The 18,012-nt window shown below is 42.4% G+C and overlaps 1 protein-coding gene, 1 long non-coding RNA gene and 1 pseudogene across 6 annotated transcripts in view; 1 reads left to right on the plus strand and 2 right to left on the minus strand.

The window, feature by feature from the left end:
* Positions 1-12,780, plus strand: part of jph1a (junctophilin 1a) — a 71,700-nt gene extending 58,920 nt beyond the window's left edge. Inside the window, exons 5-7 of the mRNA XM_088322307.1 lie at positions 7,453-8,180; positions 9,810-9,906; positions 11,103-12,780. Coding sequence (XP_088178433.1) covers positions 7,453-8,180; positions 9,810-9,890 — 809 coding nt within the window. The 3' untranslated portion in view covers positions 9,891-9,906; positions 11,103-12,780. The remainder of the gene's footprint in view (positions 1-7,452; positions 8,181-9,809; positions 9,907-11,102) is intronic.
* The window catches only part of LOC148348736 (uncharacterized), a 52,148-nt gene that overhangs the window by 16,900 nt on the left and 17,236 nt on the right, over positions 1-18,012 (minus strand). For 4 of the 5 annotated variants that reach the window (XR_015847608.1, XR_015847607.1, XR_015847606.1 and 1 more), the window contains 2 exons: positions 6,968-7,025; positions 6,638-6,742 (listed from right to left, as the gene is read on the minus strand). The exons of the other annotated variant lie outside the window; for it this stretch is intronic. This is a non-coding gene — a long non-coding RNA (uncharacterized LOC148348736). Of the gene's footprint in view, positions 1-6,637; positions 6,743-6,967; positions 7,026-18,012 lie in introns of those variants that run through there. 5 annotated transcript variants of the gene reach the window in all.
* LOC148348737 (U2 spliceosomal RNA) lies at positions 3,055-3,191 on the minus strand (annotated as a pseudogene).

Below are 18,012 nucleotides of genomic sequence, written 5' to 3' on the forward strand. Positions count from 1 at the left end.
TCGCGAAGGCAAGGAAAACACGTGTTTTGAAGCCAACGATTCGACAAAAGAAAACAAACAAAAGTATACTCCTAGCAAGGACTTTTCTGCCCAAATGGACTAAATTATATTCCTTGTTACGCTATGAGGAGGATGATAATGGATTGGACCTTGAGAAGGCATTACAATTGTGGCGGGACAGCAAACCACGAAGAATATATGAACTGAAAAATCTGAAGTGATAACTGCTTTGTATTACCAATTAACTGTGATGATTAAAACCGAATGAAAATATAGATTCATATAATTATTTCAGCAATATTATTTTGAATAATGTACAATATTGTTGTGAACTGAAAAATCTTGAAGTGATAACTGATTTGTATTACCAATAAACTGTGATGATTAAAACTGAATGAATATATAGATTTCTATTATATATTTGTCACCGAATTACAATGTCAACCTGGATAAGACTAAATTTTGGGGACCCATAGATCTCCGTTGGGACCCATTGATTTTTCAGCATGCGAGTCCCCATCACTTTTCACAGCTAAAATGAACACTGTATAAGGTTTGAACAATTTTTATTGACACTTTTCACAGCAGTTAACCAATGTGTAAAGGGAAATACTATTGTGCAGGATCTATGTCACTTTATTTTATGCAGTTATTTGATTGCTGGCGGGGTTGGGTAGGGTTACTTGAACTGGATTACTTTCAATGACTTTTGGATGACTCAAATACCAAATATGCTCATAAAAGACAAAACAAACTCAATATGAATCAAATGATGACTCACAACACGTGGTAAGCTTTCTCTCCTGGCTTTGATCTCTTTGATCTCGGGCAAAACGAACATAAAATGCGACAGAAACAAAATGAAAATCCATCCAAACAGCTTGGCAACATCATTTTTGCCATTCCATGTATTCCGTTACTCCCCAAGCCTGCACAAAATGGAGTCCTTTTATTCCTATTTAGTTTCTTATGTCTTTTATGAGCATATTTGGTATTGGAGTCATCCAAAAGTCATTGAAAGTAATCAAGTAAAAGTAACCCTACCCAACCCTGATTGCTGGTGACATATCGCATGTTTCCCAGAAGTGACCATCGAGTCTATATCGAGTGATGCGGTCTTTGCACATGTAAGAAAGCGAACCCATTCATTACACAGGGCCTTCATTGCTGTGTGTTGTCTGATGGGTACCAACCATGCGCGTCTCCCTCGATCCCACTGTGTGGTATATTTAGGCCGATGAGCTCTATGACCTTGGGCCTTTGCCAGGAGCTTCCACAAAATAGTGACTGACCAACACATTGACAATGATCCTCCTCTAAGCCGCAGAGATGCAAATTTCTGGCCGGAAAACACTCTCGTGTTGTGGAAACTGGCGGTCATGCGAGCAGATCCGCAAACTTCTGCGGGTGATGTCGTCATCGCAGAGTGCTGGGCAACGGTAGAGTCTGAAACCCAAGAATGGGCTTGTCGGCAATGTTCCCTCTAAGCTGTGTGAGGGGGCAATTGCACACTACCCAGCGCTTTTCCGCGCACAAGAAAATCTAGCTGACTCACAAAAATCAGGGCTCGAAATTGCTCATTAAGAAGCGGATTAAGTCAAAGTTACAGTGCATGAAGGTAACAATACACAAGTTTCCCTGACGCTGTGTTCTAAATGTGGTATTTGGAAGTCAAGGTCGAAGTAGAACCAAGTTGAGTAAAGTCAGTAGAGTTTTTCGAGAACCGTCTTCTTCGGCTCGGCTCGCTAAAAGGAACCGGCTCTTTCGGGTCCTAAACAGCTCTTCAGGTTGTTTTTGCTTCTTTCATCCCTACACGACCAAATATTATGCAAAATTGTGCACAGAATGACTTAAAGGAAGGAGGGGAATAGAACAAAAAAGAAAAAAATACCAAAATGAAAAGGTAGTTTTTTTTTTTAATGGAAAAAAACTGGGAAAAAGAAGAAAAAGTTTGTGTTCCATTCAACTAATTTCCAATTATACCAAGTTGAGTTGTTTTCCCTGCGATTGGCTGGCAACCAGTTCAAGGTGTCCCCTGCCCACTGCCCAATGATTGCTGGGATGGGCTCCAGCACCCCCACGACCCTACTGAGGATGAGCGGTGCAGCTGATGAGATGAGATGAGTTGTTTTTCCAGTGTTTTTGTGCATTACAACCAGAAAACGTGATTTACAGATATTAGTGAATTGGTCCCCTATTGTTTTTAATCAACGTGAAGTCATGCATTTGTAATTGTAATTTCCGATATCTCGTCCATAGTGTATCTTGTTAACTACTACCTTGGAAACGCTCTGACTTTCCCCGGTACCTCTGCTTTTAAAACGGAATCCTCTTGGGTAGCAACCAGGGCCCTAAACCCCTTGTTGTTTGTAATTGACATTTCAGACTCATAGCAGATTATCACCTGCATTGTGAGTGTGTACTTCAAAAGGGAAGATGGGGTCATAGGTAACAGAACCCTGACCTTTATGATTAGTTGGTGTACCAAGGGCGGCGGCGAGGGCGAGGGTCCCTTTGCCATGACGTTAATTGGGCTATATTTGTTGCTAACGTCCGATGGCGACATAGCTAGCGCGCTCAAAAGGAGCATGCTAACCGCGACTGACGCGGTGCAGCTGTTCCTGCCTTCAGACAGTTACCAGAGGCGGGGGGACCACGCTCCACCTTGTTTGACCCAGTCGAGAGTAGGGCTGCAGCGATAAATCGATGCTGCCGACAAAAAACGATCATAGAAATAGACTATTGTCGTCTGACATGTTTTTGTCGGATAGTGGCATATGCGCTACAGCAGGGGTCGGGAACCTTTTTGACTGAGAGAGCCATAAAAGCACGATTTTTGGAAAATTGTTTCAGTGAGAGCCATCTAATATGTTTTAAGACTGAATTCAATTAAATGTGGGGTTTTTAAGGGTTATTGATCTATCTTCGTTATTCATTATCCATTATCCGTTATCGGTCAGTTCATAATACGCTACAAAGCCTAGGAGCCGGGACACTTACTCTCAGCCAAAAGGCCAAGCTAAGGTCCTAGCCCTAAAGCCTTGCTGCGATCATTGCGAATGCACCGTTCCCGGAGGTACTGCAATACCGGGCCGATGCGTGGAGTGGACAGAGCAAGCTCATATTCCATCTCCGAAATGCAAAAATCAAAGATGGTGACTTCATAGAAAGTACACAAAAGGCCCAGCTAAGGACTTAGCATCAAGGCCAAAGGCAGGCCAAGTTAAGGTCCTAGCAATAAAGCGTTGCGAGCATAAAAAGCTTCTTAATTTATTATTTTAAATAATGTTGTTCTAATACTCACCATTAATGCGACTTCTGGTGCTACATGGATTTGCTGATGGTTTTGTAGTTTGGTTGGTACTTGGTGAGTTTAAACTTCATGCAGGCTTTGAGGCTTTCATCCGTTAAACGTGATGGTAGGTTGGATTTGGATGTTTTTGAGATGTGAAAATGACTGCTCACATGAATACGTCGATCCAAACATTGTCAATACACCGATACTCACACGCCTCAGTGTGTGGTATGTGACTGGAAGCGCAGTCCAAGTTTTGAGAATCAGCTCGTCTTCGGGTTGAAGTTTGTTCATTTCTGTCCACATGTACTTGCTCGCCAACTCCGCTTTCTGTCGTGCAGTTCTTTCCAACTCTTCGTTCGGTGATTTGAACTTGTTCATCCACATCTTCAATGCAAAGGCAGCATGACGTGTGTCGAAGTGCCGCTTTACATTCAAGCGTTTCATCGATACAATTTTGTCATTGCAAATTAGGCATACCTCTCCACAAAGGCAAATTCTTCGGTCCATTCGTCCTGAAATGTACAATATTCATCATCTTTTTTTTTCGTTTCGCCATCTTCTCCGTGGAAGGGTTAGCTTTGAGCTAATGACCAACAGCCAAGTGCCAAGGGACGCAAAAGGGGGCGTGTACCTGTGCCCCCAGCAACGGCCCAGTATTGGCCAACGTAGGGTATTATCATCCAATTAAAATAATAGACAATCGCTCATGCAACCGGAACTCTGCACAAGACACGAGCAGTAGAAAATCGATGGATGGATTTAAACAAAAGATAATTTTTTTTAAACCCCAACCTCAGATTTGCGAGCCATATATTATCATCAAAAGAGCCGCATCTGGCTCGCGAGCCATAGGTTCCCGACCCCTGCGCTATAGCATCTCAGATAGCATACAGAAATGGCAGCGTCAATATCTAGTATACGTACCGAAATCCCGTTTGGGAGCATTTTAGCCTGGATACGGCATATAAAAAGACTACTTGTCAAGAACCGTAACAGGATCAGGACCCAAACGCGTGACGTTTCTCAGACAAGCCTTTTATTTTACGGGAAATGGGGAGTTTACAAATACAGTCTAGTAAAAAATGCCACAGAGCAACCTAACTTGTGGTTCACATATTTTTCGACCAATTGCAGGCTTTGTTTTACGCTGTTTCAGCACGAGCCTGTAAATGCTGAAAAGGACCCGCCTCCTTTGCCTCCTAATACCTTTCGCCACCTGATTCAAATGATGATTGACACACTGGTTAGGAAATGAAATGTCGGTGCATATATATATATATATATATATATATATATATATATATCCCAGCATGCAATGCGGACCACTTCGCCTATGGGGGAAAATCTAATCGACTGCTGCTTGTGACTCAATATTGATCCATATATAAGGCGCACTGTATTATAAGGCGCATGGTCTAAAAAACGGATTTGAAAGGAAATGCATGCAGTCCAAAGAAACAAACGTTAGTTGTCAAAACTGTTTAAAGTTCTTTTGTTATAGACCACTGAATGTTCTTCATAAAAAAATTGTGTTTATTCATAGTCTTTATTTTTTTCACACATTTTAAACATTTATTAATGCAGTTGTTTATTTTGTTTTGTTTTTCGGATTTCATTTCATTATTTCTCTCCTTCTTTTGCTCTCATAGTTTTTCTTTCTTTCTTATTTCTGTCTGTTTCTCATACTTCTTTTTTTATCTCTTTCTTTCTCTGCCTCTTTCTTTTTTCTTCCTCTTTCTTTTCCAACATCTTTGTTTCTTTTGCTCACTTTCTTTCTTTCTCTCTTACTCTTTTCCTTCTCTCTCTCTCGTTTGATTCCTTTCTCTCTTTCTTCCTTTTATTCTTTGTCTCTCTTTATCTTTCTTTCTCCTTTCTTTCTTCTTTTGTTTATTTGTCTCTCTTTCTCTTTCTTGTTCTTTCTTTCTCTTTTTTCCTTTCAAACCACTCGTTTGTTTTCAGTCAGACGAATGTGATAATGTGAATAATATACAGAAGAATGATTTTCCCTGACAATGGCACCTCTTTTCACCCCATCCCACGTGCCCATCTGCCAGTGTTACAGGGGGAGAGGGGGGGGGGGATTCAAATAGTAGAATACAGAATAATGTCACATAAGAACTTAAAACATAAAAGGAAGATGCAAATTGGATACGCTGCCTTCAGGGGAATGCTAATTTACAGTGCATTTTAATTGCTTACATTATCTGTGGGATTATCCCAGTAATTACAAACAATCCGAATGGCTTTAACATGAAAGAGACTACATCAAAAAATCAGCTACGTGTTTGTTTTCTCAAAGCATTGTTGGCTATGAATGTTAAGGATTATTTTAATTGGCTAGCTTCTGATTCATATTTATCTATCTATCTTTCTTGGTCATATGCCTCAAGAGGGGTGACCGACAGCAAGACAGACACATATGCAAAGACAAAGGAAAAAGTAGCAAAAATCACAAATTTTTTGGGATCATGGCCAACCCAAATGCCCAAACAAGTTAAGGAACTCGGCACCCAAGTTGATCATGCTTTCGTCCCTCCAGATGAAACGGGACACAAGAAAGCGGCCATGTCCCTCGGGTCAGGGTGACAAACCACACTCTTTTGTTCAACAGCAGGGCCCGACAGCTTTTGCTGGTTTACCCCTGCCACATCATACAGGCAGGGTTGGGTAGGGTTACTTGAACTTGATTACTTTCAATGACTTTTGGATGACTCCAATAGCAAATATGCGAATAAAAGACAAAAGAAACTAAATAGGAATCAAATGATGACTCACAACACGTGGTAAGCTTTCTCTCCTGGCTTTGATCTCTTTGATCTCCGGCAAAATGAACATAAAATGTGACAGAGACAAAATGAAAATAAATCCAAACAGCTTGCCAACATCATTTTTGCCGTTCCATGTATTCCGTTACTTCCCAAGCCTGCACAAAATTGAGTCATTTCATTCCTATTTAGTTTCTTTTGTCTTTTATGAGCATATTTGGTATTGGAGTCATCCAAAAGTCATTGAAGGTAATCCATTTAAAGTAACCCTACCCAACCCTGCCTGTGTGTAACAACAACCTAGAAGACATGGCGGTTTCTTACAATACTCAGCCAAAGTTTGCCCCCCACGTTAAAGGAGTTAGATAAGAGGCCCAAGCACTCTTGCTGTGAGTTCTTGGACACTAAATAGCATCTTTAAAAATAGAATTGGCATCTCTTCAAGGTTTGATGTTCTCCCAAGCCATCACTGGACTGTCAGCATTGAATATGCTATAGAAATGCAGACCATTTACCATTTACATGTGTAACCGCGGTGTACCTGTCCCACCAAAGATCCACATTCACGCTGGACTGGATGATGAGGTTTTTATTACAGTTGCTGCAAATGAATGAGTCACAACACAACACGTGGTAAGCTTCTCTGCTGGCTTTGATCTCGTTGGCAGCTCGTTGTTGACTGCCCACAAAACATATCAAAGAGGTTTCTTTTCAGTTTACATAAAATACATTTTTACTTCCATTTTAACAAGATACTTTCAGCAAGAGATTGTATAGTGGTTTTTTAACGTTTACAATGAATTCAACATATTTTTCTTTAAACTGAATTTTTACCAACATCTTTTTTTTATATATGAGAAAATAGAAATAATAACAACGAGTATAAAGAACAGGTACAATTTACCTGGAAATGAATGAGTCACAACACAACACGTGGTAAGCTTCTCTGCTGGCTTTGATGTCTATAAGGGGAATTAGCATTTTAGCACAACATGCAACATCCGGCAAAACTAACAAATAAGGCGACAGAAACAAAACGAAAATCAATCCAAACGGCTTGACAACATCAATCACATTCTGTGCATGTTGAGAGATTTGTCAGCTGTGGTTTTCATGTTTAAAATTAGCACCAAAATATCGTGTCTTACAGTTGGAAGCTCGTTGTAGATTGCCAAAAACCCCCACCTTCCTGTCGCAAAGTCTAAAGCCAAACCAAACCTTACCCCATACCAGCAGGTGGCACTGTTGGACTCATCATTGCAGGACACTTACACAAAAACTATACAACATATTTCAGCAGGAATTTCAATAAAACAAAAGTTATTATTACACCCGTTACACATGTCTGTACTTACATTTGATACTGAAATACATCTGTACCCTGTGCAGGGCCTGACTATGTCAAACAGCAGTTCAAAGAGCCTGTGGAGATCAAAGAGGTCCCCGTTGTCAAGAAAGAAGAATCGCAGGGGAATTCTCCCCATTTCTATCGCAAAGGTACCACCCCTCCTCACTCGTCCATGAATAGTCCTATGGGGTCGCCTCCCCACTCCCCCCACTCCGGTAAGAAGAAAGGCCACCTTGCCAACCACAACAGTCGCAAAACCAGCAAAGAGGAGCCTCCCCGAAAAATAAGCAGGGAGGAGAAGTCCGTCCATAAAACCAGCAAAGATGAACGTTCTACCAGAAGGCCTAACAAAGAGGAGAGGGTCTCCGTACCCGATGGACCCCAAGTTGCTCAGATGCACATCGAGGCCCCCCTAAAACCAGCGAAGCTTCAACAGCCGGACCGTCCGTCCGACACCCCCGCGCCTCCTCCTTTGGTTCCGGTCAACGGCCAGCTCCACACAGAATACCACAGCTACTATGTCAAGGCTCCTGTCAAGGGGCCTCCACCTCCTGATCCGGAGGAGGACCCAGAGGAGGAACCCAGCGCACAGGCCTTGGCACGCTTACCGCCGCAACCGAGGTCTTTGGGTACCCCCACCCCAAAGCCGGCCTCCGTACGGGACAGCAAGGGCGAACCCAAACTCAGGAAGCAAGATTCCCTCAAGCCAAAGAGCCTCGCAGACGCAAAGAAAGCCAGTATGGAGATTGCAGAAACTATGGAGGAAACAGTAAGTATAAAACAGTATGTAGATGTTATATCCATAAACTCTCTTGTGTTCCACAAAATACTGTAAAAAATGATGCTTAAAGATGGGGTACATCGTTTGAGGTATACTTAAAAAAGTGGAAAGCTTAATATTTTCTCTATTGGGTTATACAAGCATAATGGGCTTGGCGTTGCTGGGAATTCTACTTGGGTGAGGTTGTTGGGGCTGTGTTTTTTTTGAAAAGCGCTAGGGATCCACTAGGGCACAGGTGTCAAAGAGGCGCCTCACGGGCAAGATCAGGCCCGCTAAAGGATTAAATCCGGCCTGCGAGACAACACTCTGAGAAGCGCAAGAGAAAAACAAGCTGCAGGTTGAAATATGTTGGCAAAGCCAGGTGCCTCGGACAAAGACACTGTACTTGTATTTCTTTCTCTGTCTCTCTCTCTCTCTCTTTCTCTTTCTCTCTCTCCCTCTCTTTCTTTTCCACCCCTTTTCTCCCACTCTGTCTCTTTCACTCTCAGTGTCTCTCTTTTTCTCTTCCTTTGTTGCTCTTTGTCTCTTTCTCTCCCTGTGTCTTTTAACCTCTTTTGCTCTAACTTCATTTTTTTCCCTTTTCTCTCTTTCTCTCTTCATACCCTTCACACTTTCTTTTCTCTTTTCTCTCCCTTTGTCTTTCTATTTCTCTTTGGATTTCTTTCTCCCTCTCCCTTTCTTTTCCCCCTCTCTAATGTCTTTTTATCTTTTGTTTCTCCCACTCGCTCCCTCTCTCTCTTTTTCTTTCTTTGTCCCACCCTCTCTCCTTTTCCATCCCTCTGTCTTTTATTTCTTTATCTCTCTTTTTCTTTCTCTTCAATCTACTAGTCCGGCCCCCGACAGAATGTTTGTTCTATCGTGTGGCCCCCGAGTTCAAATGAGTTTGACACCCCTCCACTAGGGAGTGCCAGTATTTTTTGATGGTGCCTTGACATGAAACCAAGCTAAAGACACTTCTGTTTTTCACAAAAATCAGAGCCTATATGTCACATACGAATAGACACACACACAAATCTGAATTCCTACATACATTTAGATTAGATTAGATTTAGTTTACTGAATTTAAAGAGCCCTTATGCTTTATTTTTCACCACACCGATGTATTTTTACCTTTTACCAAAGCTGGGGCAAAACACATAAGGTAGAAAGAAAAGGGGTTGGAGGAGTGTTAGAAAGTGACGTCCTGCTCGTCGACATATTTTTGGGGGTTTTGTTTTCTATTTGTTATTGTAGCATGAGAATGGTGAAAGTAAGAAGAGGTCTGCTTCTAGGACTGACCAAGCACCAACCCAAACCCTAGGATGAATGAAAAAAAAGAGTTCATTTGAGTGTGTCTAAGAAATGCACGTACTTACACGCGCATCATGAGCGAGCTGATGATGACACAAGCCAGGAAATGGAAGTCAAAAAGTTCAGAAAATCAGAGAAAATATTTAACCTTCAACTTTTTCAAGGACACCTCAAACAACGCACCCCACCTTTAAACTCTCTGACCATGCAAATGAGGGCTGTGAGTAGAAAAAAAAAACAACAACAAGATAATAAAGTAGAAAAATGTGTTTTGCATGTATTTGTGACGTAAAACGTGCGACTGATTGATTCCATGTACTTTCACAGGGCCCAAACTCCATCCTTGTTGCTATGGTAATGCTGTTGAATATCGGCCTTGCAATTATATTTGTCCATTTTCTAACATGATAGCGCTCATTCTTTGGTAAGTTGGTTTCATCATCCCATAAGAGGAGCCTCCAAAGTTCAACCCAACAACCCCGTGTTGAGGAAAAATGCCCAACACCAAAATTTGAGCATACGGGATATAACGTCAGAAAATCTACAAAACAATTTTGATGGGGGGGACAAAAACGTATTCCAGTGACGTCCTTAATTACAAAGAGTCTCAAAGGGCTGCACAGACCACAGATTATTGAAAACCAAAGACAATTATTACACCTTCCCCTGATCTAAAACCTACATTAGGGCGAGGAAAAACTCAAAAACCTTAACATGAGTCGAGTCGAGTCATGATTATTTGAGATGCCCTTATTTAGAAGGAGTCTCAAAGAGCTGCGAAGACCACAGATTATTGCAAACCACAGACTATCATGACACCATCCCCTGATCTAAAACCTACATGAGGGCAAGGAAAAACTCAAAAATCACAACATGAGTCGAGTCTAGTCATGTTTATTTGTGATGCCCTTATTTACAAGGAGTCTCAAAGAGCTGCACAGACCACAGATTATTGCAAACCACAGACTATCATGACACCATCCCCTGATCTAAAACCTACATGAGGGCAAGGAAAAACTCAAAAAACACAACATGAGTCAAGTCGAGTCATGTTTATTTGTGATGCCCTTAATCACAAGGAGTCTCAAAGGGCTGCACAGACCACAGATTATTGAAAACCACAGACTATTATGACACCTTCCCCTGATCTAAAACCTACATGAGGGCAAGGAAAATCTCAAGAACCTCAACATGAGTTAAGTCGAGTCATGTTTATTTGTGACACCCTTAATGACAAGAAGTCTCTAAGGGCTTTACAGACTACATACTATTGCAAACTACAGACTATTATTATACCATGCCCTGATCTAAAACCTACATGAGGGCAAGGAAAACTCAAAAAAACTTAAAAAAATCGGGAAACCTTGAGAATATCACAAAAAATAGCAACTGTGTTGAAACTGAGAATGTCACTGTGTTAGTGGGGATAATGATTCCCGGAATTGATTGGTTTACAACGGAGTTTTGAGGCATACGTGATAATCGGCCAACACAACAGAGGTGCTCGGCGAGCATAACTGGCAATAATTAACATTTGGGTTTGGCTTTGGAGGTTACCTTCTAAACATTTTACCAAGTCAACTAAATATTGTCCGTGAAAAGAGAAATATCTGTTTGCAGTGAAAAGACGGCAAGCTACGCTCTCGCATCGCCGGCCTGGAATAAGAAGAAAACGGCGCCGACGAGTCACGTTTGGGGGAAGGTCTCGCTACCACCGAGCGTTCGATTCCCGCTCCTCCTGGCCTCTGGGAAATCCGAAACGTTGTGTCCAGTGAGTTCTAACAAACCCCATCCGACGCGGCGTCGTTTCGACCCGTGGCGAGTGGCGCCCCCCGCAGCCGAGGAGGCAGCGGTGCAGAGGGAAATTGTGTGGGGAAGGGGCCGCGCTTTTTAGAGGACGGGGGCGAAAAGATGCCTTTCTGTTTTGCCGTTGTGACGATGGCCGGGCGGGAGTGCGGGACAGTCGTAGTGGGAGCATGCCGAGTGTATTTCGGGGCGCAGTAGCAAGTCGGCCGGGCCTGTGGCTAATAAGTCAGTGCTAGCACGGTCACTTGCCAGTCTTACTGTGTGAAAAGCATCGTTTTTCCAGCTCCGTCCGGCACTGCTGAAAACAAAAGCCCTCGACCCCTGTTGCATGGTAGGATTTTGGCATTTTCTTTTGATTGTATTGTGTTTGTTCTTTCTTGTTCTTGGGATGGTGGTTAGCGCTTTTATTTATTTGGAATTCCCACACCCTTTGAGTTGTATTTTATTGTAAACAGGGTCGGGTAGGGTTACTTTAACTGGATTACTTTCAATGACTTTTGGATGACTCCAATACCAAATACAGTGGAACCTCGGTTTTCCAACGCCTCTCAGTTCGGACAAATCGGAGTCCGACCCAAATTTTCGAGAAATTCTTGCTTTGCTGTTCGGTCAAAAAATCGGAGTTCGAACGCCGGTAATGCGTGAGTGCGTACGCTAGGGTGCCATGCTGAGCGGCGTACGGGTGTTTTAGCCCCTTATTATGCCTCCGAAGAAAGTCGGTGCAAGCATCAAAGTTGCTACAGGTGAAAAAAGAAAAGTAGTGCGTACAACTATTGCATTTAAGAAAGAAATAATAGCTCCACCCTCCACCTGCGCCTTCTGCTGACCACCACAAAGGTAAGAAATCCTATTCATAATTCTTTTCTTTATCCTTTATTTTTTTATTTTTACACTTCATGTTAGCGTCATCTTTCGTACGGAAAATTACGATAATGCAAACGTACGATTAGCCTGGGTTAGCGTTGTTTACGTTGAACATTCGAGGTAAACATTCAGGGTGTTGGAACGGAGCCCAACTTTCAGGGTGTTGGAACGGAGCCCCCTTTCCAATGAACAGCTCACCACTTGTTGTAGAGACCCGGGTGCTAAAGGACTTGTAAAAAAAAACCTGATTTTTTTATTTTTACACGTTCATGTTAGCGTAATCTTTCGTACGGAAGAGTACGATAACGCGGACGTACGATTAGCCTGGGTTAGCTTTATGTTTACGTTAAACATCCAAGGTAAACATTCAGGGTGTTGGAACGGATTAAAGCGATTTACATTATTTTTAATGGGAAAAATGATTTCGGTGATCGAACAAATCGGTTTTCGAACAGGGTTCTGGAAAGGATTATGGTCGAGAACCGAGGTTCCACTATATGCTAATAAAAGACAAAAGAAACTAAATATGAATAAAATGACTCCATTTTGTGCAGGCTTGGGGAGTAACGGAACACATGGAACGGCAAAAATGATGTTGGCAAGCTGTTTGGATTTCTTTTCATTTTGTTTCTGTGGCATTTGATGTTCGTTTTGCCGGAGATCAAAGAGATCTAAGCCAGGAGAGAAAGCTTACCACGTGTCGTGAGTCATCATTTGATTCAAAATTAATTTATTTTGTCTTTTATTAGCATATTTGGTATTGGCGTCATCCAAAAGTCATTGAAAGTAATCCAGTTAAAGTAACCCTACCCAACCCTGATTGTAAACGCAAGTGCAATACGTTCTATTTTTGTCGAGAAAAAAAGCCCTAAATTATTTATATCTCAAGTGTAATTTCACAGGGGAACTCGCAGCTAGGGGGCAGTCACACAATTCAGAGGCACTTTCAATACGACCGGTAATTTTATATACAGTAATCCCTCGCTGTATCGGAGTTTACGTTTCACGGTTTCACTGCTTAGCCGATTTCCACTGTGCATTGTGTCCTGCATCCTGATTGGCTAAACAGTCACCCCGCCCCCTTTTCTGCCTGCGTCTGCCTGTGCCTCAATGGCGTGGCAGTTGATGAACCTGCACTACGTACGCGCAAATCGTTTTCAATTTCGGGTTTGTAAAAGCCATCATGTTAACAAAACACTCTGGACCCACAATAAACTCCTGCAATCAGCTCAGAAGAAGAAGAAGAAGAGGCTTTCTATCTAGGGCAGGGGTCTTAAACTCAATCGAGTTTGGGGGCTGTTTAAGCTAGGGTCCGGGTGAGCTTGGGCTAAATAGAATTTTCCACGAAAACAGCGCTGATAAAAAGATTCCGCTCTTCTTAAAGGGACAGTGTTTTATATTTGTCCACTAGAGGCTGTAATGTGTAGTGCAACCAAAAGGCAGATAAAAGAATTTATAAAATTGGTCACATCGGTAAAAAGCTGAGGCGAACGTGATGTCAAATACCACAAACAATGTGAGACGCGCAAAAAACAGTAGTAGAAGGTGTTGTGTTTTTAAAATGCTGATAATTTCAATTGAAATTCTAGAGGTCTGTGTTTTTATTTGTAGATTTATAGTTTTGTCACGTCCACATGATGGCGACAAAGTATCAGATGTGAAAAGGCGGTGCGATGTAGCAGAAATATTGTTACGTTGTTAATAAACCAACATTCATAAAGTACAGTACAGACGCTGCCTTACTTACCAACGAGGTTCCGGGCGATTGCTCGTAATTTGATTTTGTTAGTAAGTTGCTTCAGTGCTATATTTTGTATGTTTAAGGTTTATATAAGTATGTTTAAGGCTTGTATAAGTATCCTGTATTGCTCTATAAAGATAAATAAAGTTAAGTTTAACTTACTTTTGGAAGATGGGCTTCAAGAGGACGAAAAAAAAGCGATCCAACCGTTTTCTCAACCGCATCAAGCTTTCTTATTCTACTCTCATTCCTTACACTCTACAGCAACCATATTGAATAGAGATATTAAACAATAAAAATGTCAAAGTTCCTAGCGTGCTAGAGATACAGTGCAATGTGTATACACACTAACCAGGAAGTAGAAGCCGGATTTCTTCTCCGATGTGGATGCTGGGGGACCTCTCACAGCGCCACACGCCGGTAGCGGTGGAAAGAAGCACTACAGTACTGTCCTCTACTCGGAAAAATGTGCTCACAATACAAAATCTAACAGCAATATCCGGATATTTTTCGATATGCTAAAAAAAAAAATGTTTGTATCCACCTTTTATTGTAAGTCGAATGGTCGAAAGAAGGGGAGCGTCTGTACTTTTCACCGTGAAACAAATGCTTGAGCTTGTAAATTGGGTTTGTTCTTTGGCTTCTATGTATGATAGAGTATTTAACAAATAAATACTTTGCGGGTTTTGACTATCGCGGGGCCTTTTGGGAACGCAACCCCCATGAAAAACGAGGGATTACTGTATATCACAGGAGTAAAAATAAGTAATACTATGGTTTCCTACCTTTGATGCTGATTGACTGCCAGGAAAGTGTATTGATAGCGCCAGCACGGGTCTTACTGTTATTTCTTGAAATCTGAACCAAATGTTTGAATATATACTAGAATTTATGCCTACATGATAACCAGGGTTGGGTAGGGTTACTTTAACTGGATTACTTTCAATTACTTTTGGATGACTCCAATACCAAATATGCTTATAAAAGACAAAAGAAACTAAATACGAATAAAATTACTAAATTTGGTGCAGGCTTGGGGAGTAACGGAACACATGGAACGGCAAAAATGATGTTGGCAAGCTGAGTAATCCAAAAGTAATTGAAAGTAATCAAGTTAAAGTAACCCTACCCAACCCTGATGATAACAACTAGGATTGATCTGCTATGATATTTTTGCAAGGGTTTAGCTGTTCTTTTTATCCAGGACACAACGGCTGCCGTGACCGAGTAAGAAATATCGGGGTTGATGCTAGGGGGGAAGAATTACGCTTCCAAAAAAATGAATACAAATTAAAATATATTTTTAAAGTCTTTAACAGTACTACTGTTTACCATATTAAATGATGAGGACATGGAGAGGCAGCATCCTCATGTTAAATTTGTGCAGGATACTCTGACTGTTGCCATCTTTCGAGTTAGCGTTAGCTCTCCTTACGTGAAATGATGTCTTTGCTGTAGCTAAGGCTTGATTTTGACTTTTGTTTTTCGATGGTTATTTATATCGTTTACCTTCATGAAATATTTCATATATTTTTGTGTTTGTTTAACACCGGTCATCAATTTGGACTGGCGTTTGATTCACTAACCATCAACGTTTGGTAACATTAATTGTGAATGATGGAGTTTTTAAAAAAATGATGTATTCTTAACAATATGTTTTATGCAACTTTTCACGCTGAAACAGTTCCCATGTGTCTTAAGAAGTTTGTGGTATCCTTCCATCACAATACGCAACAGATTTGAAAAGCAATTCTGCGGTTACGATCCAATTTTCAAACGATAGTTCAAATTTCTGAGTCTTAGGGAGCATCTGTTCGTTAACCTGAAAACCAGGGGCGGAGGTAGGGCATGTCACCTGAGCCCCTTTTCCACTACACGGTTCTGGCCTTCCTCGCCTCTCCCGGCCTCTCCCGGCCTCTCCTGGGTACCTTTTCTATTCTAGGTCGGTTCTGCATCTTGACGTGATTTCAGCGTCATATTTGGCTCGGAACCTCGACTCGAATCCTCGGCGCGGATCCTCGCCTCGGATCTTTAGCTGGGATCCTCGGCTCGAATGTTCAGTTCGAACCCGAATCACACTCATACTCACGGTACCTTTTCCATTCTACCTCGGTGCTGCGTCTTGATGTCATTTCAGCGTCATATTTGGGTCAAATCAACAGCTCAAAGCTTGGCTCGAATCCTCGGCTCGAATCCTCGGCTCGAATCCTCGGCTCGAATCCTCGGCTCGAATCCCCGGCTCGAATCCCCGGCTCGAATCCCCGGCTCGAATCCCCGGCTCGAATCCCCGGCTCGAATCCTCGGCTCGAATCCCCGGCTCGAATCCTCGGCTCGAATCCCCGGCTCGAATCCCCGGCTCGAATCCCCGGCTCGAATCTTCAACTCCAATCCTCGGCTCCAATCCTCGGCTCCAATCCTCGGCTCCAATCTTTGGTTCGAGTCCTCGGCTCGAATCCTCGGCTCGAATCCTCACCTCGAATCTTTGGCTTAAATCAACAGCTTGAAACTTGGCTTGAATAGGCTCGAATCCCCGGCTCGAATCCCCGGCTCGAATCCCCGGCTCGAATCCTCGGCTCGAATCTTCGGCTCAAATCAACAGCTCGAGACTTGGCTCGAATCCTCGGCTCGAATCCTCGGCTCGAATCCTCGGCTCGAATCCCCGGCTCGAATCCCCGGCTCGAATCCCCGGCTCGAATCCCCGGCTCCAATCCTCGGCTCCAATCCTCGGCTCGAATCTTTGGTTCGAGTCCTCGGCTCAAATCCTCACCTCGAATCTTTGGCTTAAATCAACAGCTTGAAACTTGGCTTGAATAGGCTCGAATCCCCGGCTCGAATCTTCGGCTCGAATCTCCGGCTCGAATCTTCGGCTCAAATCAACAGCTCGAGACTTGGCTTGAATTCTCGGCTTGAATCCCCGGCTTGAATCCCCGACTCCAATCTTCGGCTCGAATCTTCGTCTCGTATCGCGTCAAAGGAAATGATGTGCGCTGCGGCAAAATAAAAACGCGCGAACGCTGTTTCCAAGATGACAGGGTGGACGAACTGAACCTTCTTTTCTCTACTCGTCTCCCTGAACAATCATTGGACAGCAGTGTCCCAACGTAGCGCACCAATCAGTGCTCGACAGTGACGCACGTGACGTTTGAAGTCCCCGGTCTGGTGTATAGAACCTCAACAGAGAGGGTACCTAAGGCCGGGTTCCCAGGGACTAAAAACCCGTTACTTATTCATAATGCAAAACCAAAAATGGCTGTGCGGGGCAAGGAGACCAGAACCATGTTGTGGAAAAGGACCAATAGTACTGCATTTTCAGTATTGGATGTCACATTTTCGTTTTTAAAATGGCTGTTCCTGTCACGAATGACTCCAGTCAAGTCACATTTATTTGTATAGCCCTTAATCACAAAAAGTCTCAAAGGACTGCACAGGATTACAATGACACCATCCCCTGATCTGAAACCAACATGCCGGCAAGGAAAACCCCAAAATGTCAGCACGAGGAAAATAAGAAACCTTGAGAAGGGGCCTCACAAGTGGTAATCCCCCTTCCAGGATGACCAGAATAAGATTTAGCATTGGGCATTGACTTAAAATATAAACATACATAATTTCACAGGCACGTATTCAGAAGCGTTATCATGCTACGTTGTCTGTCGAGTGTTAGTCTTCTACGCCAAAATATCCATTCTTTTTACCCGGAAAACATCATCTTAATCAACGCCAAAAACGTGCAATTATTATTTTTCGAACAAGGGTGACAAACATAGAATCCGCAGGCCGGATCATGTCCGCCAATGGATTGTATCTGTCCCGCGAGACAATTCTGAGAGAAGCTCAAGAAAGAAATTTAGCCAAAGCAATGACCACTGAATGGTGCCAAATCCAAGCTTGCTAAATAATCCTACCTACTATAATTGTATTTGTTGACTAACATTTATCAACCAGAGAACAGCAAAGTTCCCAAATTCCGGTAAACATTCTCATACCAATAAATCAATAAAAATCAGAAAAAGCATTCAATAATTTGTCCTTAAATTAGCCTTTGTGTTTATTTTTGTCACTTTGCATGAGTCTCCATGAGTTGGATAAATGGTGGAAATTAATTCAATTGCTATTGTG

Source organism: Urocampus carinirostris, chromosome 18 (genome assembly GCF_059441175.1).
Source record: "Urocampus carinirostris isolate Australia breed hairy pipefish chromosome 18, RoL_Ucar_1.0, whole genome shotgun sequence".
Lineage (NCBI taxonomy): Eukaryota > Metazoa > Chordata > Actinopteri > Syngnathiformes > Syngnathidae > Urocampus > Urocampus carinirostris.